This window comes from Cavia porcellus, unplaced genomic scaffold (genome assembly GCF_034190915.1).
Source record: "Cavia porcellus strain 051 isolate PalLab524CR breed Dunkin Hartley unplaced genomic scaffold, mCavPor4.1 scaffold_9, whole genome shotgun sequence".
NCBI classification, from domain to species: Eukaryota; Metazoa; Chordata; class Mammalia; order Rodentia; family Caviidae; genus Cavia; species Cavia porcellus.
This window is the reverse complement of record NW_026947492.1, coordinates 88,085,405-88,106,736: the sequence shown is the minus strand read 5'-3', so window position 1 is coordinate 88,106,736 and position 21,332 is coordinate 88,085,405. Positions and strand designations below refer to the sequence as shown.

The window sequence follows — 21,332 nt, the reverse complement described above, 5'->3', positions numbered from 1 at the left end:
AACAAGGGACAGCTTTCCAATTGCAAATGTCTCTTCTGACATGTTTCTTCCCATAGGGGTCTTCAATCTCTGTGGTTAGGTTCATTCCTAGGAATTTAATTTTTAAGCTATTATTAATGAAAACGTTTGCCCAGTTTCTTTCTCAGTGAGTTCATTATGAGGTATAGAAAAGCAGTTGATTTTTGTGTGTTTATTTTACAGTCTGCTACTTTGTTGAAAATGTTCATCAGAAAAAAAAATTGGTCACCTTTTTTCGGACTTCATGTAAAGAATCATGCCTTTTTCAAATAGGGATACTTCATGTTCTGCCTTTCATAGTCATATCTTTTACAAAGATTTCTTTCCTTGTCTTCTTGCTTTGGCTGAAGTTGCAAGAACTATACTGAAGAGGAATGGTGACAGTGGACATCCTGCCCGTCCAGACTTCACGGAGAATTCTTCCAGTTTTATTTCTTAAATACAATGTCGGTTTGGGTTTGTCATGTGTGGGTTTTATCATTTTGAAGCATTTTCAAGAGTGTTTTATCAGAAACAAGTATTGGGTTGTTTCAAAGATCTTTTCAGCACCTATTGAGTTAATATGTGATTTTTGTCTTTAATTATATTTATGCACTGCAGACACATTAATTTACATGTATTGAACCATACTTGCTTCAGTGGGATAAACTCACCTTGGTTATGATGTGTGATCTTCTCAATGTGATGCCAAATTCTGTTTACAAGGATCTTTTTGAGGGTTTTTCAACTATACTCATTACAGAACTAGTTTATAGTTTCCCTTCCCTGTTTAGATATCTGGTTGCAGTATAAGGTAACATTGGTGACACAGAATGAATTTGAGAGAACCTGTTCCCTTTCTATTATATGGAAAGTATAAACAGCACTGGTTTCAGTCCCTCATGAAGGCCTGGTAGAATTCAGCCATCAATTAATTAGGTCTTGGGCTTTTCTTAGTTGGTAGAGTTTTCATTAGTGCTTCAATTTTATTGATTATTATTGATTCATTCAGTCTTCTTGGCCCAACTTACAAGGTTATGTGTGTCTTGGAAATTGTTTCTTTCATATTCTCCAAACTGTTGAATGTAAAATTTGTTAGTAATTTCTGTGTTTCAGTGGTGCCTACTGTAATTTATTTGTTTTTGTTTCAAACTTTATTTAATTGGGCCTTCACTTTCTTCTGGTTAGTTTGGTTAAGGGTTTTTTGGCATTATGCATCTTTTCAAAAGACCAACTTTGTGATTTGTGGTCTTTTGTATTTTTTAAATTTCAATTTCACGAACTTCCACTCTTACTATTTCTTTCCTTTTATTGGTTTGGAGTTTGGGTTGTTCTTGCTTTTCTAGGGTCTTGAAATGTACCAGTAAATTTAAAATAAGAGAAAGTAGACAATCACATAATCCAAAATAGATTTTCAGTATTATGCTGAAAGTCCTTACTAGAAAAATAAGCAAAAATCTTAAGAATTATAAACAATAAAAATGTAGTTATAAGCAAATCTATAACAGCTTGCACAATACTAGGGTCCTTACTAGAAAAATAAGCAAAAAAGCCCTCATCTGGGATACAAAAAGCAGAGAATGCTGGCGAGGATTGGGTGGACAGGTGCGGGGAACCCTCCTACATTCTTGATGGCAATGTAAACCAGTACAGCCACTCTGGAAATAAACACAGACAGTCCCCAACTTACACGCCAATTACAAACTTTCATAGAAATGGAAGGAGTTCACATTATGAAGGTGCGGACACGATGTGGAAGTAGCTGGACATGGCCACAGTCCTGCTGCTGTGGGCGCAGTGCCCAGTGCAGTGGGGCACAGTGGGCAGGCACTCATAGCTATAAAGTTTCCTGTAACTTCTTTTCGTGGGCCCCATAGATTGAGATACGTAGTGTTTCTACTATTACTGTATTCCATGAACATAATTTCTCCCCTGACTCCTTCAGTAACCCACTGATTGTTTAGGTGTGTATTATTCAATCTCCTTGTGTTTGTGTGCTTTCATTTTCAGGGTTTTTGCTTAGCTTTTTGTTTTGTTCTGTTTTGTTGTTTTGCTTTGTTTTTTAAGACAGAGTCTCACTATGCAGTTCGGGCTGGCCTTGAGTTCACTCTGAGGCCCAGGCTGGTCTCACACTCGCAATGATTCTCCAGCCTCAGCCTCCCGAGTGCTGGGATTACAGGACTGCACCACCACGCCTGGCTCCGCTTAGTTCTTTTTCAGAATTTCTGCCACTTCACAGACACGATCTTTCATGTCACACATTGTCTTCACTAACTCATTCAACTGCTTATTTGTACCTTCTTTGCTCTTGCTGATCATTTACATTAACTAAAATTTTAAACAATTTTACAGTTTTAGTTTTTAAAAAACTTCTTTGCCTGAAATTTCTCCTACTTAGTATCTGTGGGATTAGCTTTTGGGGAACTGAATATTTCTAGAGGTATCTAGTTGCATCTTTTCTCATTGTAGATGTGTCTCTGTGTTGAGATTGGCAGTTCCGTTGGGAATGAGTCTTTATGATACGTGGTCTCTTTGTAATGTGCCCTGTATTATGGGTAGTCTCCCATGTGGAAATTTCCACTTTGATATTTCTAGATGCTCGGGCAGCTTCAGCACACTTTCTGGCTTCTAGGGTGTTCCCTTCCTCTCTAGTAATAACTCAGCATGGCTTCCTAGCCTCTGGGCGGTGGCGGGCATCCACCCTAGAGATCACACATCATCTGATGGTTGACATACATCAGCTTCAGAGGGTGAACTGACTATAAACCATGCTCAGTGTTATCTCATCCCCCAGAAGGCTGATATGGGCTCATTCTCATGATTTCAGGGTTCATTTCTGACTCCACAGTTATCCTGTGAACCCCTCACTCCTGCAAGAAACAGAGGCTGCAACAAAGCCATGTGGCCTTCCAGAGAAGTAAATACCAAGAGAACAGATTCCAAAGCTGATCTAAAAATGTATTTTTAAAAGGAACTTCTGAAATCGTGTCAATAAGCAAATTTTTGTTTTCACACTTAGATGTTTCACTCAGCTGTAACTGATTTCCACGTGTGTCTTCCAGATATATAATGGAAGCTTTCCCTGACATGAAATACACAAAAATCAATGACATGAGTCAATGTTCTGGTGTGTGTGTGTGTGTGTGTGTGTGTGTGTGTGTGTGTTTGTGTGTCACACATGAAATGTTTTTAAATAACTGATTTTTCTGACCGTTTATTGATGAATCCATTCTTTCATCACAGGTTTCCATTTCCACTTAACACAGGGTGATCTGGGCCTTGCCATCCTGATCTCATGGTCCATGTTCTGATCTGTGCAGTGATGGCACAGTGCTGAGCACTGCAACCTACAGAAACCATCTCTGTGTGAGAAGCCTATCTATCCTTTCTTCAGAAAACAGCTGAATTATTTTTGGCCTTTTGCTTTGATATGAATTTCAGAGTTGGCTTTTCTCCCAGGGGAAAAAGTCCTGTTACAACATCATAGAATCTGGAGATCAATTTTAAAATATTTGTCGTTGTTCTCATTGTAAAACTCTAAAATCACAGTGTGCCTCTTTCCATACACACTTTCTTTAGTGATGGTTTGCTTCATAAACATCATGTCTGTGTTTTGTCTGACTTGATCATAAGTGCTTTGTTCATCTTTTGATATTATAAATGAAATCTTCTCTTTAGCTGCGTTTCTATTCCTGTTGTTGCTGCCTTTGTTTAGCGACACAATTGACTGTATCACTGGCTTCACACTCAGTGTTCTTGCTAATAATTCAAGGACCCTAGTATTGTGCAAGCTGTTATAGATTTGTTAATAACTACATTTTTATTGTTTATAATTCTTAAGATTTTTGCTTATTTTTCTAGTAAGGACTTTCAGCATAATACTGAAAATCTATTTTGGATTATGTGATTGTCTATTTTCTCTTATTTTAATTTTCCATTTTCTTCATATAAAGTTAATAGAGGATTACTATTGTTTTAATTTTATAGCACTTACTGATATATGGTTTTTATTATTTTTATGTTTTCTCTCATTCCATTAATTATACCAGGAACTCTTGTGTGATCCTGATTTTAATAAGAAGCCTCTTAATATTTAAACCGTAAGTCTTACATTTTATGTCTATTTACTTTATGTTCTCGTTATTGGCTTAATAATATTTCCTTCTATTCCCAATTCACCAATAATTTTCTTTATATTAAGTCAATATTGAATTTTATCTAGTGCTTTCTTGGCCTCTTAACATGATCACTGGTTTTTTTTCCTGTGTTTAATGTAGCAAATTGTGTTAATACTTTTTAATGAGAAAAACAAATAAGCATTGTTGAAACTAAAAACCTGTTTTCTCTCAGACAGGAATACACACCACAATGCTGAACTGGGTTGCTAATATTGTGTTTTAATTTTTTAAATCTAATCTGCCCCCAAATAAATCAATTTATCCTATTTCTTCCTTATGCAATTCTTACCTAGTATGAAAATTAAGGTCCCTTTACCCTCACAACGTGAACTGCAAAGCTGTCTCACTTACTGGCTTTTCTGGAAGAGTTTATACAAGGTTGGAGTTATTTCCTCAAATGTGTACTAAGTGACCTGTGACACTCACAGAGCCTGGTGGCTAGCTGGTTGAGAGGCGTGGAAGATGGCAAAAATGGTTACATAGCTCCTTGGCAGGGCTGTGCTTTGCATAGTGGGGACCTGCAGTACATCCCAGCAAAAGGAGCATCTGTTTCCCATACCCTTTTACTCACTAGGCCTGTAACTGCTCTGGTCAACAAAATGCTGCAAAATCACAACGCATGAGTTCACAGCACGGCCTCTGCAGGCCCTTGATATTTCTACTCTGACTCCTGAGGTTTCACTCTGCCATCAGGTGGTCCGGCTCAGACCAGACTCCTGTTAAAAGACAAAACAAATGAAAAAGAGACTACCCACACCAGCTAAGGGCACACTAGTGTGGCTGGTTCCCAGAAACCTCAGAAGCTGATCCGAGTTGCAGATGATATCTACTGAGAATGTGAAGACCCCAGCCGGACTCAGCTCGGATTGCTGATGTCTACACTGCTCAAGCTCGTAAGCTTTGCTCTGCTTTCCTTGGCATTAGAAGCTGAAACACGTACTGAACCATAAACTCAACTATTCTAGCAATACTATGACTGCTTGGGTTTTCACTTCTTAAGTCAACTTTGATTATGCAATTGTCTACTTTCTCTGATATTAACTTTCCATTTTTTTGCCATAAAGTAGTAATACATGATTGCTATTGTTTTAATTTTTTAACACTTGCTGTTATGCTTTTATTCTACTTTTTATGCTTTCTCTCATGACTTTTTGCTCAAACTTCCACATTTGCTTTTTAAAATACCAAATTTTCTTTTTACTATCTGGCCTAGGACAGCCTATTAACTATTTTATTAATTTCTGTTCTTTTGTGCTTACTACTTCATGTATTTTCCTATCTTTGATTAGGTCTGTAGTTTGTTTTCCAACTTCCTAAGTTGAACACTTAACTCATAAACTTTTTAACTTTTTGAACCTAATTTAAAGAGAAATATTTCTCAGTTAGAATCGTTTAGCTATATTTCACAAGTTTTAGTATTTAATATCATTATTCCCCTCTGTTTTGATTGCTAAGTTATGTAATTATTTTTGTTTTCCTTAAATCCATTAGTTATTTAAAAGATATTTTTTATTCCAAATGTCTGGAGTGGGAGCCAGTTATCTGTTCACTATGCATTAGTAATTATTTACACACTCATCAGTGGATACAGACCATCATGCGCTAGTGTTTTGCTGAGCCTTACTGTAAATGGCCTTTCACATGGTCAGCATTCATGAAGATCTCACGTTAATAGTTGGTTACAGGGTTTCCATGTTGCCACTAGGTAAATTCATCGGGTAAGGTGTTTCAATCTATGTGCTCACCAGCTTTTTTGCCTACATAAGCTATGAATTAGTGAGAGAAGTATATTTTAAAAATCGCCCGGTGAAATGGGAGATTTATCATTTTTCTTTGGAATTTCCTATCATACATATTTTTATATGTGCTTAGTACATGTTTTTAATAAAGAACAACATATACATAAAAAGCACATAAATCACAAAAGTACATGCTGATAGATTAACTAATGTTAACATGCTGAATATTTGCACAGCTCAATAAATAAAGCAGGGGCTGTATCCCAATAGCCATCCTCACCTCCGGTCCCAACATCACCCTTCTTGTGCAGAGGAGGGAGACTGAGACCCAAATCCTAACACTTCAGCTCAGCTTCGCCTGTGTTTGAACTTTGCATCAGTGAAATAAACAGCCTTTCAACTCTACTTCCAGACTCACTGCTTGTGAGGTTCATCCATGTCGCTGCTATGCAATTTATTCATTTTAAGTGCTCTGCGGAATCCTGTTGTTAAAAGAGAGCACAATGTATGTATCCTTTCCATAATTGATGTATATTTGGGTTGCTGTATCTTTATGTTATGAAGAGTACTATTTTAAACATTTTGGTGCACTCTTTTTAGTATATAAACTGTACGTCTCTGTTGAACTTATATCTGGATATATTCTTCATTGATTAAAAGACATGTCTGCTTCGATTCCCATTTAATATACATAGCTCCAAACCATTTTCAACAATTCTTAAGCCAGTTTGCACATCCTCCATCAGTGGATGGAGGTTCAAGTCCTCATTCCTGCACATACATGGTGCTGTCAGCCATCCTGACGGGTATTAAGTGTCCCCATGTTTTGCTTTACATTCCCGGGTTACAGATCAATACCTTTTCGTCTGTTCACTGGCCTCTTGGATATTCCCTTTTGTAAAACGTTCATTAGTATTTATTTCAATTTTTAAATTGGATAGATATTTTATTGATATGACATTCTTCACACAGTGTTGATAAAACAAATTCGCAGCATACAACTACTTTCTACAGCTTCTTTTATTCCTGTGCTGTGACTTTTTACACTCAGTCATGGTTGCCGGTAAGTCTCAGTCAAGATTTTTGGTTTAAAAAAAAAAAAAAAAAAAACAGTTACAAATATTACTACCTTCCAGTATACTAGTCTTTTTCTTTATAGTTATTAATTTTTATGTCTTATTTTAAATCATTTTTAATATATAAAGTTCATAAAGCTAGTCTTCTAATGTGTGTGTGTGTGTGTGTGTGTGTGTATGTGTGTGTGTGTGTTAGTGCAGACCCATAATCCACCTGGAATTGATTTTGTGTGTAGTATGAAATAAGGATGAAGATCAGTTTTCTCCCCACAGGGTCATTCAGGTGACCATGCACCCTGTCACAAGAAGACCACCCTTCCACGCTCTTCAGGAGGGCAGCAATGTGTATTTTGAGGTTCTATTACTAAGCCAATGCATCTTTGAACTGTTTATCACTGTGCAGCAACCATTTGGCCTAGAATGTGTGGTTACCGGAGCCTTTTCATTTACTTAGGCCAATTTTTCCTTTAGAAAAGCCACTTGGTTACTGTTTTGTATGGTTTCTATTTTATATCATTGTATTATTAACAACAATGCAGCAAAATTTGAGTTTTAGGAATCCAGTAAAATATTCCCATTTCTAATTCTGAATTGTTAGGAGTTTAATTTGATAGCAAACACTGAAACTGGAGTTACATCTCCTGTCTTAAACACTTTTTTTTCCTCTTCCCTTATTTTTGATTGATGGAGGGTTGTTTCATTTTGGTCTGATTTTTGGTGTTTTGGAGACAGAGTCTTATTATGTAGTGCAGGCTGGCTTTGGAACTCAGGTTAGTTGGCCTCAATATCATGACAATCTTCCGGCCTCAGTCTCCTGAGTGACAGGACTACAGGCAAGCACCACAGCACCCAGCAATGATGGAGGTACTGAGAGGAGGGTCTCTCTACATTGCCTACACTGGTCTTAATTTCCTGGGCTCAAGGAATTCTCCCACCTCAGCCTCCTGAGTAGCTAGAACTGCAGAAACACACCACCACAACCAGTATATGGAGATTTTTAAAAAATTGTCTGTTCTACTTTAATTTGAGAATGGAACATGACTTCTGTTACTTCAGTCTTTGTTTAAATTTAAAGTCTAAATTCAAATCTAAAATTAATCAAAAGTGAAAGTCTTAGGACACTTCACATCATCCCCTACTATAATTTTATTGCTAATATATTTAATTTTATTTTTTATACAACGAGGCATTGTATTGTTATTTCAACAATGAATATTCAGGCTCATGCATGCTCTCCGTATTTATTTATTCACCAATTCATTTACTTTAGGTCTTCCTTCTGGGAAGCTTCTTACACAAAAGAACGAAGATTTTTATTTGTCTACAACTGTCTTCATTTCACAGGCATTCTCAAATAAAAATTATGCTGTGAATATGCCACTGCATGTGAGAGTTACTATCTCTTAAAAATTTAAAAATACTTTGGGCTTTTGCTTTTGCTATTTAAAAGCCAGCTGTTCAATCTGCATCACTCTTTGATAGAAAAATTGTCTTTTCTCATTGGCTCCTTTTAAGACCTTCCCTGCGTCTTTGACATTGTGCTCTTCTGCCAGTATTACTGTGTGGCTGCCTTAATTGGTGTAATAGATAATTTCAACAGCGAAAAATGCTTCTTTTATTTTTAATTTTTGCATCCAAATTTTTCAATGTGTTACTGCACACAAGCCCTTCAAGAGATGGAGTTTGTTCCTTTACATTTTGATTCTAGATTTGACCAAATGACTCCCTTGGGACCAATAAAACACCAGCAAATGAGATGAAGTAAAACAGGCTGGAGAAGCACAAGTGCACAGGGCTTCCTTTAGGCTCATGCTTAGATCCCTGCGGCAGCCGTGTGAATAAGCCTGAGCAGCCTGGCCGAGGAGGCCACATGGAGCAGACTGAGGAGCAGGAGGCCACAGCCATCCATTTCCGGATGTGACAAGGCCACCTCAGGTCCTCCTGCCCACTGGTGCCAGCCCAGACCAGAAAGATAACCAATCTACCCACAGAACAGTGAGCTGGGGAAAACTCCTCCGCACACCTCTAAAGTGTCCCAAGTGACTGGTTAGGCAGCAGCTGGTAGCACACACCATAACTTCATGTTCTTCATACAATGAGAATTGGTGCCTTTGATCATAAACCCTGTATACTATCTTTTGGAATTTTCAATGATACGTGTATTGACACATGCACACGTACATATATACATGCACATACTAATGGGTAGGTAAACATTTACATATAAATTTGTCTTTTCTAACCAGGCATGGTGGTGCATGCCTATAATCACAGTGTTCAAGTGGCTGAGGCAGGAGGATTGCCATGAGTTTAAGGCCAGCCTGGGCGATACAGTGAGCTCAGAGACTGCTTGAACCACACGGTGAGACCCTGTCTCAAAACTAAAAAACAAAAAAAAAACAACAAAAAAAATGTGATTTCTGTGTTTCAGTCTCTTCCTTCTGTTTTTCTCTCTCTCAAACACTGTTAGGATAATTACTTTGATGATGTTTTCCATTTCACTGTTCTCCTCTCCTGTGTCTAATCTACTGTTCAGCAGCTTTACTTCGATGACTGCATTGTTATCTCAGGAAGTGCTTTTTGGTTCAGTTATTCCTGGACATATTTATCATCTCTAGTCACCATACTCCCTTAAATTTATTATTTTTGTCTTTAAATTTTTAAGATAAGAATCTTAAAGATTCTCTTGATAATTTCAATGTATGTAGTCCCAAAGGGTTCAACTGACCACTTTGTTCTTTCTTCCCACTGTCACTCACAGTGTCTGTCAAAACACTTTGTCACAGACTTTATCTATGGGCATCCTGGAAGATCTGCACCAAGTGTGACTTTCTGCAAAAATAACCTGCATGTTCTTCCACAGGAATTTCAAGGTACCAACCCAGGGTACCTTGGGCCACACTAAGACAGTTTAAGTGTTCCATGAATCTAGGATTCAGGCCTGTAAAATGATAAGGTAGAGGTTTAATTGCTAGGGAAATGATTGTTTTTTCTTATGCAGAGATAAGGTAGAGACAGGCTGATACCAGATAGCCTCTCTTCGAGGCAGGAGAGCTTTTCAGCCCACCCTTTTGTTGGAAGTAGCTGGGTCCTGTGTCCTGGATTTAGCTCAGAAGTTTCCAGACCAACTACCAACATGCATGTGATCTGTAATACATCTTACATATGTTTCACACACTTTGATTTTTAAACTCCAGCCAGAACTCTTATGTACTACCTGTGAGAAAGTAAAAGGGTTTGGACATTTTGTAAAACATTTTGTGAGGTTAAACATATATTTACTGTATGGCTCAGCCATCCCACATCTATGTATTTACCTAAGTGAAATGAAAACCTATACACACAGAAAAACCTGCTTGTAAATGTTTATAGTAACTTTATTTAGTAGTTGGAAACAACTCAAGTGTTCCTCAGTAACAAATAGATAAACAATCTGTCTATTCATACAACAGAATTGGAATGCTACTCAGCAACAGAACGGAAAGAACCTTCTACCAGCACAGCAACCCTAGCACACAGACTTAAGTAAATACCTATATACATGAAAAGGTCCATCTATACAACACTCTGGAAAAGGCCGTGCTAGGGTTAGAGGACAGATCAGTGGATGTTAGAGGGAGACTGGGGTTAAAGAGTAGGGGTGTGTATGAAGGTTACAGGGACATTTTTGGAGGTGAGGGGATATTTATTTCTCTGACATAATAGGTGATGAATTATACAAGTTGGGCAAAACTGCACATAGAAAGGAGAAAATTTTACTGCATGTAAACTCTACTTTGATTTTGTAAAAAAATAGGAAAGAGGAAATCCTGAAAGCTCCAAGTTTATAGTGCTGGGAGATGCCCTTCTGGATTTTATCTCCTCTGAGTATTTTATTCCTAAAATTTCCTTTCTTCTAAGCATAAAGATGCATTTTTAAAGATTTCTGTTGCATTTAATCCAGCACTTACAGGCATTTTGAATCAGGAAGACTTTTGTAATACCTGCTCTGCCATACTGCCAGAGGCAAAAGTCTATGATTCTTTAAAAGAACAAAACCATCTTAAAACTTCATGGTCTTTTTAGGGGTTTCAATTCCTTTTATCATTGCATCCTCTTGTTTTCATGAAGTACAGTAAAGCAATTATCCTCTCTGTGGACAAAAAGACTAAAGTTCAGGCAAGCTGAGATTCATCCCCGGTCACATGCACTGACCTGGTTCTCCAGCTTGAATTAATACAGTCATAGTCCACTGAGGGAAACCAACTCCAGTACCACCTAAGCTCCCCATCACTGGGAGATCAGTGAGGCATGTTCTGAGGATAATTTACATACAAGATCATCCTGCCCAGCAGCATCAGAAGCTGTGTGACCTCTAGGCACATGGCTTAGCTCTCAGCCTAATTTCAGAGCATCTACTTCACAAAGTCACTGTAACAATGAAATAAGTTAACTCATGTCAAGCACTCGGAAGAGCATGTGGCACATACTAAGTGTTCAGTTAGCATCAGGAATTACTACAGCATGCCTTTCCACTAAGATAATTATATACACATCTCCAGTATTTATGTTGAGCAGTATACATGTGCACATATGGAAAAATATACATGTATGAAATGTGTGTGAATGAATGGATGAATGAATGAGTGAATGAATGAAAGTTAGAGCTTACTTCGAATAAACCATGCTTTTGGTTGCGCTGCCCAAGCCATAAGTTGCTTCCTGGGGGAAAGTTGGTCTCTGGAGGATCTATCACACGCTCATAAATCCTGTGGAAGCAAAAAGCACAGTTACTCAGGGACATGAAGCAGAGTGAACAGGTCCGAACGCTGTGGGAAGGACCCATACCTGAGCTGCTGGTGCAGAAGAGGAGCCCGGCTTGTGGCAAGCAGTAAAGCACAGGTAAGGTTGACGCAAATCTCTGTTTCCTGGACAGCCCTGGACCCGGTATCTAGGCCTCTCCTGCTTTTCTCTGCCTCCCTTTCAGCAGGGGAGTGGCCATGAGGGAAACACTTTTCAGCGCATCAATGTCACACAAACCCTCAGGAAAGTGTTTTCACTTCAGAGTTACAGGTAACAATGGGGAGGGTCAGAGGCAGTAAACAGGAGGGGAGACAGCACAGAGCAATGGAATGAGGACAGTGACACTCACCTGTCTGGCTCCTCAGCCCATGCACTTCTCTCTCTGCACCTCACTGCTCCCAGACCTTGCTTCTTGCAGCTGCTCATCTCTACAGTAACCTGAGGCAACCCTCTAAGCCTCAGGGCAGTATCTGCATACCTGACCCCACACTCATCCTACAAAGTCCAGTCCCTAAAGTCATCATCCAATCAAAAAACACTGACTGACCCCTATTTATACTTCAAACTCCTATGTAGCCATGAGAAACTAGAGCAAGAAACCAGGTACATAAAGCCCTGCTTCCGTGGAGTAAAACTGAGACATTCTGCAGGAATAAAAAAATCTTTATCTGAAACATTATGGGCATCTTTCTAATACAAGGCCACAGCTCCAGGATCTGCAGAGATGCCTACTGAGCCTGCACAACAACGGGCTGTATGAATGGTTCAGCCTTACCAAAGTCCAGTTAAGTTACATGTCTTTAAATACATACTGTAAGACAGTCCCCGCAGATCACAAGCCTCTATTTTACCCCTGGGAGCACCTCTCAGCTCCTGAAGCTCAGAGGCTCTTGGAGGAAAGAGCTGGAGCCATCTGTACATTTCAGTTCCCCACAGAGCCCTGAACACTCCTGCTTTCTTCTGTCTCCCCTCAAAGCACTGCTCGGGAGTGCTGGTCAGGTGCATCCTAGTCAGGACCACCAATCTACCCTCTAGGCTGGGAGGGAGTTCGCTGCCTCCTGCCATGGCTGATGGATTCCCCCCAGAAGCAAAGTGCACAAAAACTTAAGATTATGCAGTTGTGTCAAGGAAAGCGAGGGACTGGGAGCCACTGCCGGCAGTAGGGGTCCCAATGCCTCCATCCTGGGGTCTCAGTGACGCCCACTGCTCCACCCCACCCCCCACCCCCACACTCCACTTGAAATGTGTGGATTCCTAGCAGCAAGCAGGTACCTTTAGAAACCTGAGATCCATCAGGTGTTTCTCCATCAATTACCTTCCCATTACAAATGGAGACTCAAAATATAAGGAAAGAATAAGTTTCCCTTCTAAAGACAGGCTGTGTTTTCTTCACAGGAATCTTATATTTTTGTATGTTACAATGAACAATGTTGGACAAAACAGTTTGTCAGAACTGCTCTCACATGAGACGCTGTTACCAACTTCCTTTAAAAAAGGAATTGTTCCTAACACTGGTGGAAAAACTAGAAAAAAAAAAAAACAAATCTACAACAAAAGCGAAATGCGAGTTACAGTAGATCAGCTTGAGAGGATTTACTGCCACTGCCATCATTAGCAGCGATGAATGTGCAGGCTGTGAAGCGTGGGCACAGACACAACGAATAATTCTCACCAAGCACCTGGCGTGCCAAGTTACTTATGCACTGTGGAGATAACGATGCCAAAATTATGTTCAGTCTGAGAAATAAAAGAAAGACCTGAGAGAAACAGAAATCACTGAATTTAGAGAAAGAGGTAGAAGAATAACTTTCTATAAGGATACTTTACTAATAAATTGAAAATGTTGTCAACCCATTTACCATATCTAACATTTCCCCATCAGAGAGAGAGCAGTCTGCAATTCAAAAGCTCTCTTTCTGAGGTTCAATACGCTGGAAGATGGGGTCCAGCAGGCACAGTAGGCTCTAAAACACTGTTGCTTAAGTGCACGAGTGAATGATGCACAAAATGATCAAGATCAACTTCCTACCCGGGCTCATTTTCTGCAAGCATAAGGGCTCCTCCTGCCTTAGAAACAGTTGAGGAAGTAAACGCTGGAGGTTGTCAACCATCAGCTAAGGCACAGAGTCCCACACATGTGTGTGCAAGTGGGCTTTTTTATTCCCTATGGCAGAGCCACCTCCTTTTCCTCCTGCCAAAGAAAATACCCTAGACACTGCTCTCCTGGCAGCCCTGTGGATTCTTTCCAAGAGGCGATTCTCACAAGAAATTCCATGCAACAGGCGGAATCAACACACTGGATACAGACACAGCAATGGGAAGAGTGTTTTAAAATTCAGAGATTTTTTTTTTTTTAAACCCAACGGGGGAAATACAATGAGAAAGGAACATCAGGCAAACCCACAATGGAGCACATTCCACAGGATGACTGCAAGTGCCCCAGGACGCTGACAGTGTGAAAGACAGAGGAAGGCTGAAGAACAGGTTCTGATTAACAGAGATCAAAGATTCATAAAGACCAAGTACAGGACGGGATCCTAGATTGGATCTTGGGGGCAGGAAAAAGAGTTTTGTGAAGGATGTTATCAGGGAAACTGAAGCTGAGGAAGACCCACAGATCATCTAATAATATTTATCAATGCTCAGTTCCCTGACTGATAACAGGCAATGGCTTGCACTTCAGAAATAGGCACTATAGTACTTAGAGTATAAGGTTATGAAGTTTGTAACACTCAAAGGTTCAAAACACAGTGTGCATGTGTGTGTGAGTACACAGACATACAAAAAAGCACGGTGCTGTTTACACAGAGAAAAAGCAGGATCTGTGCTGAGTACATGATTTTTCTCTCTACCATTCATATAATTTCCTATGAGATTATTTTTTTTGTATACTGGGGATTGAACTCCTGACCTCGAGCTTAAAGATTCTGCAGAGCTTTTAAACTGGTTCTGATCAGTTCAAACTGACATGCTCTGTGAGCCCTGCTTGTGTCTGCATGTCACAAGTAGGTCCAAAGTGTGATCAATACATGTGATGAATGTTTAAAGTTTGTGTAAAATTAGTATAAGCCAGGTGATCATTATGTTCTACAAACACACAATAATAAAAAAGCAATGGCTGCTTGTCTCCCGAGTTGATTCAACATGTTTTCTATTCATGGTCATTTTGACAATGAGACAGGCAGGAATCGCAGAGACAGGGAGCCAACGAATACAGTGAATGTGGACACATCCTAAAGGTTTGATGAGCCTGCCTTTCCTTAAGACAGCACTGGGCAGCAGCCAGCTCTCTCTCTCTCTCTCTCTCTCTCTCTCTCTCTCTATATATATATATATATATATATATATATATATATATTTTTTTTTTTTTTTTTTTTTAATCACAACTCATACAGACACTCTTGGCAGAGGACTCCAGAACTGCTTCAGAAAGTGGCAAAATCGATAAGTGTGTTCAATTCAAGAGGAAGTGTCTATCTGGAGGGAGGGTTAACGGAGATGTGATTCTTACTATAACTATTCCTCAAATTTTAAGTATGTGCTCAGTAGTTTGATCAGACCTATTTTATTTTCTTAAAAAATACAAAAGTTTAACTCTTTCAATTAGATGACAATTCCTAAAGTCATGTATTTAACAGGAGAAAAGGAGAAAAAAGTCCAAGTGACAAAGCACGTAGCCGAAGCTGGCTCACCCTCACCAATCCTATTAGACCTTGCCAGATTTATTCAATTCATAAGGAAGGTTTCTGGGAAGATGAAAATGTCTGCAGTGAGCCGAGCCTCCAGTTCTGCATTCTTCCTTCAGACTGGAATGTGACAGCCTTTCTTATAGATTGTTTTTATACACACTCACTTCCTAGTGTTACTTCCATATGGGTCGCCAACACTATCCCTACTTGGATAACTCATTAGGACACATTCTCCAGCTCCTCAGCCTGTGACACTGTACCTCCACTGCCCTGGGGAACCTCTCAGAAGCAAGGCATGGCTGAGCCTCCCCTTCCACAACTTCCTGCCCAAGAAGGAGGGATTGGCCTTTGCTAGTGTCAGTACATTTCCTTCAAGTTGTGCCAGCACTTCCTGAATTCTGCCACCATGTGTGATCTTGTGTGATGGTGAGATGGTACACTTGCAGCAGCACCCCGGCACTGTTCAGGTGTCTCCTGTACCAAAAGATCCTGTACCCTGATCATCCCGCAGAATGGACCTCTCACCACCTATTCACTCTGCACTCTGCAATAATGGGACTAGGGTCAGATATTTATAAAGGCCCTACTAGAGTGAAACTTTATGATGTGTAGTCCACAAAAAGGTGTAATCCAAGACTGAAAATACAACTGTTCAGTCTCTACATTTGACCTTACACAGGTAATCATGAGGAAAATAAAGTCAATAAAATTAACTGAAATGTGCTAATCCTTTTTCTACTGCCTTCCTTCACAAACCCACTTCATGAGACTCACACAGAAGCTGGAAAGAAAGCTCAAGGTAAACTTGTTTTTGCTGTTTTTCACCCAGAAAAGAGATAGGGACAGAAAACTGACATCTGTCAGGCAGAGACTCAGTGAAAGCTGCATTTCCAAAAGAAGAAAAGAGAGTCAGCAGCTAGAAAATTAATTAAATCCAGTGCCATCATTTTGATAAGTGAATTATTTATAGTTTAATGATGCTTGCATTATAATTGGCCAAATTTATCATATTCCCACTTGCTGTCAGATGTAAATAAGGTGTTTACTCCACAACCATCTAAAATCAACTCTTTCTTTGGACAGGAGAAAACCTAATTCCCACTTGGTGGTGTTTCTGAGGTCTTGGGGCTCATTTGACCTTAAAAAGATCTGTATGGGGAAAATCCTGGGAAATACACATGCCATTAGTATCTATTAGTGTTTTAAAGTGTGAATTTCTCATTTCTAACACAATGCCATGGAAAATTAAGCATTGTGTCAAACATAACACCTACTTGAAACAGGAGGAACAGAAGCACTATTTGAGGAAAATCACTGAATCCAGGGTTCCCACGAGGAATTTTCTTCACAAGGCAAGACCTTTCTTTATTGAGATGTTCATGTAAGAACACCTTGCTGACAAGTATCCCACCTGCCTAAATAACCCATCACTGAAAAACTTGATTTTCCTGTTAAAAATAAAACCCTTGTGGCCCCACACAAACTAATGGTGATGTTGAAACAATACTTATGAAGGAGTATTGGATTTTTATCCACATGGATGAAGAAAGCCCTCTGCAGGGACTCCTGGGTACCCTTCCCAATTATACAAAACAATGGATCTCCAATGCAAATCATGTGTATTGACATATTATGCTCCTGTATATCAAACAGTACGAAGCTGAAATCAGCCCGTAAATGAAGAGATTTTTCCTGGGCTTTGGTGAGAACTGAAGCCAAGCCCTCCCTGAAGAGGAAAGTTATAATGACCTTCCTTTGCTACACAGAATCTCATCTTCACTACCTGTTAGCAAGGTCCTCATTGGAGAAAGTTTCCTGCATGGTACACAAGATCATTCCTATCTGCTTTCCCCTCACTGATGCATTGACGGATGACCTTACACAGGCTGAGCCTTCCTTCTGAGTTTCTGCTAAAACAGGCATCAAATTCTTTCTCCTGCTGGCCTCTAGGCAAATGTGAGAATATCAAAGTTCTTGAGCTCCACTATAATACACAAGAGACTTCTATTTGGAGCTATTAAGGTGATCCCTAGACACCCCCCCCCTCAGTGGTGATCCTCCAGCCCACAACTCACCTTACTCTACAGGAGGGTTCCTCAAAGCCTCCTCCCTGAACCAGGGTGCGTCTCCACCTGTGTGCATGGTGAGCTAATTGCTGAATTCCATTGTAGGCTGCTGGGCTGTTGTTAATTATTTGCTCACATGAAATGCACAGCTCAAGGGACTTGTACCAGAAGGACATGAAAGAAACCCCCTACTGAGAAGCTCTGTCATCCCCTCCTACCAATCTGTTAAACAAATCTAAATGACACTCAACAAATGACAAGATTAAAAAGGCACCTCTGGCATTATACAGACTGCAACCAGGAGAGCAACTCTGAGGAAACACAGAGCATACAGCCAAGCAGTGAGAACTGAGTTCCCAGCTAGGTCAATGCTGGGCAGAGAGGAAGGACACCAAGGCTCAGCAGGTTTCCACACTGCTGCTTTGCAGTTGGCTGTAGAGCAAATACAAATGCAAGCAACAAAAATGGGTGGGTGGAGCTGAGATCCATAAAGAGATGTTTCACAGAGAAGGTGACATTGTTCAAATGAGATTGGCCAACACCATAGGGAAGGCTTTGCCAAAGAAGACTATGATTCATTATGACAGAGAAGAGAGACAGACAGAAGGGGACAGAGAGCGAGAAAGACATATTCTATGAGAAGATGGAGCCTGTGTGTGACCTGCTTCATCCACTGAGAAACATTTATTGAACTCATACTTTTTCTTTCCTACCAACTAAAGTTCACTATTTAATTTTGGTTCCCTCTAACACATCAAAGGAACTTCCCCTCTTCACCAACATTTTATTTCTCTAGCACCTCTCACAACTTTACAAATCCTTACTCACTGCCTGAAGTTCCTAATCCGGACATCACCGTAACATGAGTCTGATTGAATCAGAGTCATTAAACAAACTCAAAAATTTGCTAAACACAGTTGTATTTGTGATCTGGTGGTAAAGCAGGAAGTAGGCAGCTTTCTTTGATCTGCAGGAAAATGTGAACTGTTGTGATGGTTTCAAGCATAGCAAAATTAGTGCAACACCATCAGGATTAAAGTAGATATTAACAGACAGGAGATATGACCAACACAAATAAGATCCAGTTTAGCATGGAGAAATGAAAGGTTCCATGCTTGGGGTAAGAGTTTCTCAAAGACAAGATATGAGATCACAGACACACATACTGAAAAACTCTTATCACAGAAACACACCTTGAAAAAAAAATATTAGACTTTTTTGGTCAATATTGAGCTAGGATAATGCTATCAGAAAGGATTGTGATCTTAAACTGTTCTCTGGGAAGAAGGCAATAACCTCATTTTAATCTGAGTGGATCTGCCAAGAAATCACACATATCTTTGGGAACTTGGATGATAGACACACTTCAGCATGAATCAGCATGAAGGTGGGGGGCTTATGAGTCAAATGAATGATGAATTCTTGAAGGAACAGAGATGCTCAGTCTGAAGAAGCAAAGAAAGATTAAGGGAGGCCATGACAGTGTCTTCCAATATGCGGAGGACTGTTTCCTAGAAGGATTAAATGGCTCATGTATCTCAGAGGAGTGTAAAATGTATACCAATAGGTGGAAGCACACCGACACACTTTGGTTCCCAGGGAGGAAATTTCTCTTAGTCAGACCTGCGTACACTAGGAAGAAACAGGCAGAGAGGCGTCTTCCAGGCTCTGAGGGATCTGGGGTCAGATCTAGAATGTCCCGGAAGTCTCATGTGTTTGGAGGGTGATTGGATCATGGCAGCACCACTGTCAGCAGCAGATTCCTCCACTACGGAGTTCAGAGCTGAATGTGCTGGTAAGAAGTGGAGCCTGGTCAGGAGAACAGGAGACCAGAGGTACGAGCTGGAAAGGGAACCCTCATCCCAACTCCTCCCTTCACTACCTGCAGCCCTTCCCTGCCAGGCCCCTGCACCAGGCCCTTTCTGCTCAGGGCCAATCGACCATGACTGAACCCCTGAACACCATGAGCCAAAATAATCCCCTCCCCTTGTCAGCTGTTGTATTGGTATGGTGTCTCAGTGATGAGAAAGTGACCAGGACACAGGGTCTGACGGAGGATCAATGGACAAGTACAGTAAACTTCAAACTTGGAAAGGCAAAAAATACTGCCTCACAATCGGTAAGGGCTACCTTCAAGTGGTAGGTCTGTGCCAGCAGTTCATGTATGTTGTTATCCTTGCAATAGGCCTAAAAGATGAGCCTTGTTATACTCAGTACCGCAGAGATTAAGTGACTACCTAATACCATTCAGTAAACAGTGAAGTTGAAATTCAACACTGAGGGTAAACTTCTGCTGTGCTAGTCTGTCTTACAATATTTGGTTCATTCTGCCCTTACAAAGCTCAATATCCAACCAGTATATTACACACAAGGTCTGATACAGAAAATAATCTGACTAGACTCACAAAACCTCCATTTGCACCTTATTTTTATGTTGCAACTTGGAGTAAGCTGTGAACTCTCTGGTCCCTCTGGTTTCTCTCCATAAGCTTTTAATAGCAATACCTATTATATAGATTTTTCTTCCATAAACTTTCACAAATGTTCCCCAAAAGAATTTTATAAAGTCTAAAATATTTTTACAAGTGGAACACAGTTTTTAGTGTTATTTAGTAAAATTGTGTACTTCATAGAACAATCTAAAAATACTGTATTTTCAAAAGAAATAACAAAACTTCATGGAAGCTGCATGGCACAACTGGTTCAAGTCTAGTTTGCACTGCCAACTTCATGATTTCTATGAATGCTTGGAAGTGCAATCCCACAGAAAGAACATGCACCTCTGACAGCACTCCGCAGACAATGAAAGCGACAACACTGGGACGGCACAGTCATGGTCCCAACTTTGCCAGGGGTCTACCAAAAATATGCTGCCCACAGCGTTCAGTTCCACCTCTGGCTGGCTGCTGCCAGAATATCTACTGTGCTCATGAGTGGTGAGAGTTGGGTGCAAACTAGGATTATTATTCCCCTAGAAGGAGATTTAAAAGGTAGGCCTTAGTGATAACAAATCAAAAGCCTGCTCCTCATATAAAACACACACTACAACTAGGACTTTCAGGTCAGAAAGGATGTGGAAAGGATTCTAACCCAACCTCCAAATGCTCCTGACTATGTTAACATACAAGCACCCCAAGCTGTATGTCATGCAGTGAGCATGTATGAGAGCCCCATGCAGCAATATACACCCTCCCCAGGGGTAGACATCCTCTCTATAGGCCTGATGACTAGGAACTTCTAAACACTCTTGGGGAATATATAAGGGTCTAGCAGCTATTTTAAAAAACAAAGGAAATAGTTTACTGTATTTTCGATCATCCCTTCAGACAGCCACAGCCTGCACATCCACACACCTACCTCAAACATGGGCACTTCCAAGATTCCAGCTATGAGTCGTATTCTTCCATCTTTTTACATTTTTTATGACTTTGGAATGCACCACTAAGGTTCTCTGGAAATTCCCAAACTGGGATAGGCAGTAAGAGAATTTCATGAATTATCCAAAAGTACAAATTCTTGGACTCCTCGCTAAGTAAGATTTACAAACACCAGCCTCGCCCCATGCAGACACGAATCTCTCTCTGATGGAGGCCTGCTGTGGTGCTGCCCCCCCCACCCCCACCCCAAGCAATGGAGTCGGGCTTGACCCAGAGCTCTTGTCACTGGTATGGTGACAACACAGCCAAGCAATGGAAGTAGCCAGGACTCTGCCTATGACACCTGGAAGATATGAGTGACGGGAATAGCAGGACATCTCTAAAGTATGCGACATGTAAATTTTTAGGGGGGAAAAACAAGGAAAACA

At 40.2% G+C, this 21,332-nt stretch overlaps 1 protein-coding gene across 2 annotated transcripts in view; it reads right to left on the bottom strand.

The window, feature by feature from the left end:
- LOC100728286 (protein kinase C-binding protein NELL1) overlaps positions 1-21,332 on the bottom strand; it is a 755,088-nt gene that overhangs the window by 580,526 nt on the left and 153,230 nt on the right. For both annotated transcript variants that reach the window (XM_063256788.1, XM_063256789.1), the window contains exon 5: positions 11,642-11,738. In XM_063256788.1, the coding sequence (XP_063112858.1) occupies positions 11,642-11,738 (97 nt within the window). The remainder of the gene's footprint in view (positions 1-11,641; positions 11,739-21,332) is intronic.